This window comes from Hemibagrus wyckioides, linkage group LG26, assembly GCF_019097595.1.
Source record: "Hemibagrus wyckioides isolate EC202008001 linkage group LG26, SWU_Hwy_1.0, whole genome shotgun sequence".
Lineage (NCBI taxonomy): Eukaryota > Metazoa > Chordata > Actinopteri > Siluriformes > Bagridae > Hemibagrus > Hemibagrus wyckioides.
The window spans coordinates 7,445,205-7,451,739 of record NC_080735.1 but is presented as its reverse complement, the minus strand read 5'-3'; the positions used below and the strand labels follow the sequence as shown (position 1 = coordinate 7,451,739).

Below are 6,535 nucleotides of genomic sequence, written 5' to 3'. Positions count from 1 at the left end.
TCCAGTGACCCCACATGCTGCATCATCTACAGCTAAAGGAGGCATATGGGGGGAATTTGACTTTCAGGTTCTATCAGCACAACAACAAAAGCAAGAGAGTTGATCAGTCAAAGAAAAAAAGGCTCAGGAGGAAAATGTTAATGTCAACATTCACTTGTTACATCTCAAAAACCTGTAAAGGGAAGAAATGTTGAAATATTACATGACAAATATTGAAAACGGTTTGTAGAATATGTTATATATTTGTTGTACAAATTGCTATTTGATTAATAGTGTTCAGTGTTTTTAAATAAATGTAGCAAAAAGAACTCATGTCTATTGCAGTTTATTTAATATTAATAATGATGGCTCAAAAGACACTATAAAATCACTTACATAAAAAAATTTCATAGAAGTATTGGTATCGGTATCAATATCGGCGATACTTGTCTTGAAAGTACTTGGTATTGGATCGAAAAGAAAATAAGTGGTATCGCCCATCCCTAGCAGACATGGTAGCCATGTGATATTATTATTTTTGCTTTTGTTTTCTCGTGATCACGACTTAATATTCTCGTGATTTCGAGATAACAAAAGTTGTTTTCTCATGATCTCGACTTAATTTTCTCGTGATCTCGAGATAACAAAAGTTGTTTTTCACTGTTTATATTTACGACTTATGACAGTAGTTGACTTTAGTCAGGATGTTTTTAATGCTTGATTTAGAAAATATGTCTTAATAAGGGCTCCCAGGTGATGTAACTGGAAAGGTCTTTGCCCAATCAACAGGAGCTGAGACATGTTTAAATCATGACCTTTTGTTCCAGCAGCTGACATAATGGAGTTTCCTCCTGTTTAGTTGTGTCCATGTTCAGCATTGAATGTGTTTGTCATTGCACTCCACAGTGGTGGTTAATATGAAGCTCATGTGAAAGTAGATACTCAGGGCTTTATGTATTTTTAGTTTTTCATAAGTATTTCTTTTTTTTCCTAGCCTACTAGGGGCAATATATTCATTGAAAAGGTCCAACATTTTCTTGGAAATATCAAACCCATTCCTGCTCTCTGAGATGTTATCTTCTGTGTAAGGTTAAACAAACGTCTCACACTAAAAAGCAGCAATGTCCTGATTAATTTTATATCAGACTTGCAGCCATAAAATCATTCATTTGTTTATACCAAGGGTCTCCAACCTTTTTCCTGAGAGCTACTTGTGTTATTAATTATTTATTTATTTATTTATTTATTTATATAGTTTATTGACATAAACCAAACCAGCTGAATAAGCTATTTTTGAGTGAACGTTTAATAATCCCTTTTCACTTTGGAATATTATCATCCCTAATTATATATTTTCTGAAGTTGGTGGGCTGAATTTTTCTCTAACTTGTGCCAATAAGTTGAGTGAAATTATCCCAGGTAATAAGTAAGTAATAATGATGTTGTAAAGATCTCTATCAAATTTCCATAAGCAGACTCTCTTGGCCTGGTCTCTGGTTAGTAAGTGACATTTCTTTCTGTTTTAATGACCTTTTCTTTGGGTTGTTTGACTATTCAAAAGAGACTATGAGAAAATATTACAAAATAAATTTATATTTCCAGGTTTAAAACCTCTATTTTCTTTATTCAAAATAGCTCTAGACAATATATGGAAACTATCCAGAGCAATGAAAACTATATTTCTATATTTGTCCTATAATTATTACATTGTTCTTTGTTTTCTCTGGTGTATATTTTTGCTGCTTTGCTTTCTTTGTGTCTATAACTGCACTGCCTTAATGTTTTACTAATGTCTATGTTTAATAATAATTACTACTACTACTAATACTACTAATAATCCTCTTTGCTCATTTCACTGGTGAAGTGAACAACACTCCCAAACCCAGGGGTTCATGATATTGCCGTTTTTTATCCTTTTTTTTAAGATGACGTCAGATTCCGAATGAGAATGAGAATTTACGTCATTGATCACGTCACGGGGATTAAACACTCCAAACATTGATCGAGTGCTCAGTGTAAACTGTATGTTTTATCGAGATGAGTGTAAAACCATCAATACAGAGATTTCCATTGAGAAAAATTAAAATGTCCGAGCAAAAGAATAAGACAGAGGCTACAGTGCCTGTGGGGCAGTTTGTCCGGAGAAAAGGCACAATTAGAAAAGGTGAGTGAATAGACACATGCTAGCGTGTTTACTGACTTAAATATGTATGCATAGACTTGGCCAGATTAGATCACTTCGCTCATTTATAGTTTATAGAATAGTTTTCTGTTGAATTTAGCCTTAACTCATAACCTGTAACAATTTCCCAGCGATTTATTTTGTCTTCATTCAGACTATTTAGCCGTATTGATTATGGTATGGTTACTAACTGCATTATAGCTTTTCCTAATTCCGACAATCCTGCTAGTTAGCAAGATCCGTTAGCATACACACTCTCAGAAAGAAAGGTACAAAACTGGATCTTTTAAGGTACAAGTGGCCGTCGCTGGGGTGGTACCCTGAAGGGTACAATTTTCTACCTCTATTCAGTACCTTTATAACTCGTTTTGGGAACATAATTGTACCCTAAGGACATATTTTGTCCCTTTTAAAGTTTCAAATAAAGTGCAATAATATCCTGGAAAGCTAAAATGTTCCCCTAGATACTTGAGGTTTTCTGTTAGCATACTAACATACAGTATCATTTCCATCATACCATACGATCTGCTGTACACAGTATACCACAGGGCAAGGAAGGGTATGTTCAGCTTTAGGGCTGTTTAAAAGTCTTATTTATGTCTGCTCTTCTGGAGTAAAACCTGATCAACAAGATCATTATTTATGTATGTCCTAACACTACTGGAGAAAAAATGTTTGAGTGTCTTTCAAAACAACATTCGATTTTGAAGAACCCCATTAACCTATGGTTTTTATTGTCTATCAGTTTTTTAAAAATGTGCACAAAATCCTCTGTAATTTACATCCTGATTTACATCTCAACAGGTGTTCTACCAGAGGTGATCAATACACCGAAGTTACCTGTAGACCTGCACGAAGTGACCGTGTTGTCCACATCAGACTGGAAGAGAATCCAGGACAGTGTGAATCGTGTGAAAGAAGAGCAGGATCGTCTTGATGCAGCTGCGAGAGAGCGAGAGGCCTTGCACCTGCGCTCCAAAGAAGTGGTCAAAAACTGGCCTGACTCCCTAGCTGTAAGTCAAACTTCCTCAGCTCAGCTATGATGCTGACACTTTAGTCTAATCTTATCCACAAAGGGCCGGTGGTGTGGGAGCAGGTTTTCATTCCGACCAAGCAGAAGCCGCATCTGAGTCTACTGAAAGCCAAGATCAACTGATTAAACAGGTGGAATCAGGTGTGGCTTCTGCTTGATGGGTTTGAAAAGCTGCACCACACCGGCCCTTAGCGGATAAGATTGGACACCCCTGCTTTAGTGAGTGTGGAACAAGTAGGAGTGTCTCAAACACAGCAGTGATGCTGGAGTCTGTAAAGTCTGCACTAATTGCCCACTTGTTAGCCACAAGTGTGTTTTATCAGTATTTAATCAGTCTCTGACCACAGGACTAACAAACTGGACACAGCAACAGTTGGGCTACAGTTAGTAATTGTATACCTGTAAAGTAGGATTATCTGATACGATTTCCGTTTAGTGTACGTACATATGAGTATGTGCAGTTTTCACATATGTATATATCCATGTATCTCCAGTGCCACAGATTGAATAAATGTTCTCTCTGAAAATCTCTAAATATATCAATGCATTGTTCATGTATTTACAGGCACAGCGGCAAAAGAGGTTAGAATCAAGGAGAATTAGAAAGGAAATTGAAGAGGAGAAGAGGAAGCAGCTCGACTTGGAGGAAGCAAAGTTTCAAGCGATGAAAAGAAAGGAAGCAATAGAGAGGGCCAAAACCCTGCAGTTCCTCCAGACAGACAGAGTGAAAAGATTTCATGTTAGTATAGGAATATTTTAATTGGATTTCTTGTCTTGCTTTTCATCACATATACTGTATGCAGCATCATATTCTTTGTGATTTCCTTCACATAAATATTGTGTTCATTTTGTTATCGTTAAAATCATTTCTTCCCCAGAGTGCTCTGCGGATGACTGAAGTCCTGAAGGAGAGGGAGGCTCAGATTGAGCTGAAAATAAGAAAAGAAATAGAGGCTAAAAAAGAAAAAGACGAGATGTCGGCCAAGATTAGACGAAACACGGAGCTGGCTTTACAGGAGCAGCGAGAGAAAGCTGAGGAGAGGAAGCAGAAGCGCCTGGCTCATGCTGAGTTTTTGAAACAACAGTAACGTATCAGATTAACCAACATATGCACAGTATTATAGCTATTAGTTTCTGGTGTAACAAAGTAGTTGACAGACCAACATTTTGCTTTGATTTAAATGAGAGCTAACATGTTACCTCTGTTTTGCTCAGTGAGGAGCATGTGTGCTATAACTGTGTCCTTGTTTATTAGGGTTAAGGAGCGTGACCAGGCAAGAGAGAAGGAGATGATGGAAAAGAAGAAAAAGGAAGAAGAACTCAAGCATTTCCAAAAGCTTTATGAAATGGAACAAACCATGCTCAAGCAGAAGAAGCAAGAGGAGAAGAGAAAGAACAAGAAGGCTTTTCAAGTAATTGCTTCTCAAACTTGGGAGCAAGTAGAAAATGTGCAGAAGCTGTATCTCAGTTTTTAGGGGAAAAAATGGTCATTTTATGAAATGTGATTTGATCAAATCTAAAAAATAATCTACAGGGTTGGGTTCAATTCCCTCCTCTGCCCTGTGTGCTCTCTGTTTGCATGTTCTCATGTTATTTAATTGAATATAGTGATAGATTTTTGTCAATGTATCCACCTCTAGGTTGCACTAAAATAAGTCTAATCTCCTGTATGTTTTTTATCTTTAATCAGGAAGAGTTTGCCAATAGGAAAATCTTCCAAGCGTCTAAGGCCAAGAAACAGGAGATGGAAGAAGAGAAACGGAAGCTTGTTGTTGAGGCCAAAGACAAACAGATGAAACTTAGGAAGGAGAAAGAGGCAGAGATGTTCAGGTACTCAAAATATCTTTAAAAAGTTGTGTTTTACACTTAAACTTGGTCCATACGCCTTCTCTTTACCGCTTGGTGGATCAGATGCTTTTTGTCAGTTATAGCTACTAGTTTTGTAAACACAAAATTGTGATACTGCAGTGTACAAGACATCCTAGACCATTGTGTGCCTCCAACTTTGGAGAAGACCCAAATATGGGTGTGACGGTCAGGTGTCCACATACATTTGGTCATATAATGTAGCGTTACATATTTGTCTGATGATCATGTATTTTGGCAGAGAGTTTCAGAGACCCAGGGAAATTGTTGCAGACAGACTGGCAGAATTTCTCGCGGCACAAAGCGACGATGAGGATGAGGTGATCTCCAGGGCAGCTGCAGAAGCTGTGGCCAAGAAGGATAAAGAACAGCGTGAGAAGGAGAAGAAGAAGGCTGCTGTGTTGAGGAGTATTGCTGAACACAGAGAAGCTGTGGTAAATTCCAGTTTTGGGAATATGTTCAACTATAAGAAGACAATATTTTACCTTTAATGTTTCAATGGTTTACACTTTTTAAATTGTTTCTGTTACTTGGGTATTTTTTGATGCATTTAAATGTATTTTTGTCTCCAATTATACCATTTTAGCATAAAGAGCTGAAGTGCAGGAAGCAGAAGGAGAAGCAGGAGGCTGCTGAGATGCTTAAAGCAAACAAAGCAGCAGATCTCCTCTACCATCAAACTCAGAAAATCAAGGCCCAGAAAAAGAAAGAGGCAGTCAAACTGCTACAAGACTCATATGTCCATCAGATGGTCAGTCAGCTCATTTTTTTCTCTAGTTTTATATCAGGACTTTATTTAACTTTACATTTCTTTAGACTTTATTTAACATAACTACAAACTCCACTTTTGTTGGCATCTAGAATGAGAAGCATGCGAAGAAGCAGCTCAGGGAAAAACAGAAGCTGGAATGTAAAGTGAGGAATGCACAGCTTATTGCAGAGGAAGAGAAGCAGTTTCAGACTTATGCCAAGGATGTGACACAGACAGCTAGGAAGGGTCAGAGGAACACCTCCATCCTGCACAAGGCCTCAAAGGTGGGCATTGGTGGAGGACGCGGACCTGTGTTTGGAGTCATTAGACCGAGTTACCAAGTGCAGGATAAATCAGGAGTTCAGCTGCCCAGTTATGTGCGCAGAAAGAAGCTGGATGTGACTACCTACATGCAGGAGTCTAGAAAGCGGCTGGGATTTACTAGATGATCGTGAGCTGTATTGCTGATGTTCTGACAAAACATACAGAACTTCTCTTTCAGCTGAATTCGGTTCCCAGGCAAATTCCAGATAAAATATGTCACATGATCAAAGCTAGCTAATATTTTTCTCTCTCTCTGTTCTCTGTCTGTCTCTGTCGAGCTATACGTCCCACTCCCTAGCTCCCAGTGTTCTGAGTTTCCAGTGTGACCACTCTAGCACTGGTTGGAGTCTCGTGGCTTGGTGATGCTCACTGCTGCTGGGGATAGATCTGGATGGACAGC

General features: G+C 38.3%; 1 protein-coding gene across 1 annotated transcript; it reads left to right on the top strand.

Moving 5' to 3' along the window:
• The first annotated feature begins 2,064 nt into the window (after positions 1 to 2,064).
• Positions 2,065 to 6,260, top strand: LOC131346408 (cilia- and flagella- associated protein 210-like). Its single transcript, XM_058379820.1, has 9 exons — positions 2,065 to 2,143; positions 2,966 to 3,174; positions 3,760 to 3,933; positions 4,073 to 4,278; positions 4,450 to 4,606; positions 4,885 to 5,024; positions 5,302 to 5,494; positions 5,647 to 5,811; positions 5,922 to 6,260. Exons 1-9 carry the CDS (start codon positions 2,065 to 2,067, stop codon positions 6,258 to 6,260), a joined length of 1,662 nt encoding a protein of 553 aa, XP_058235803.1.
• The last annotated feature ends 275 nt before the right edge of the window (positions 6,261 to 6,535 follow it).

Excerpts from the sequence above, each read along its gene's own strand:
- LOC131346408 (XM_058379820.1), top strand. The coding sequence starts at position 2,065 with ATGTCCGAGCAAAAGAATAAGACAGAGGCTACAGTGCCTGTGGGGCAG. Across the intron at positions 3,175-3,759 it reads ACTGGCCTGACTCCCTAGCT|GCACAGCGGCAAAAGAGGTT; the intron begins GTAAGTCAAACT and ends ATGTATTTACAG. Across the intron at positions 3,934-4,072 it reads ACAGAGTGAAAAGATTTCAT|AGTGCTCTGCGGATGACTGA; the intron begins GTTAGTATAGGA and ends TTTCTTCCCCAG.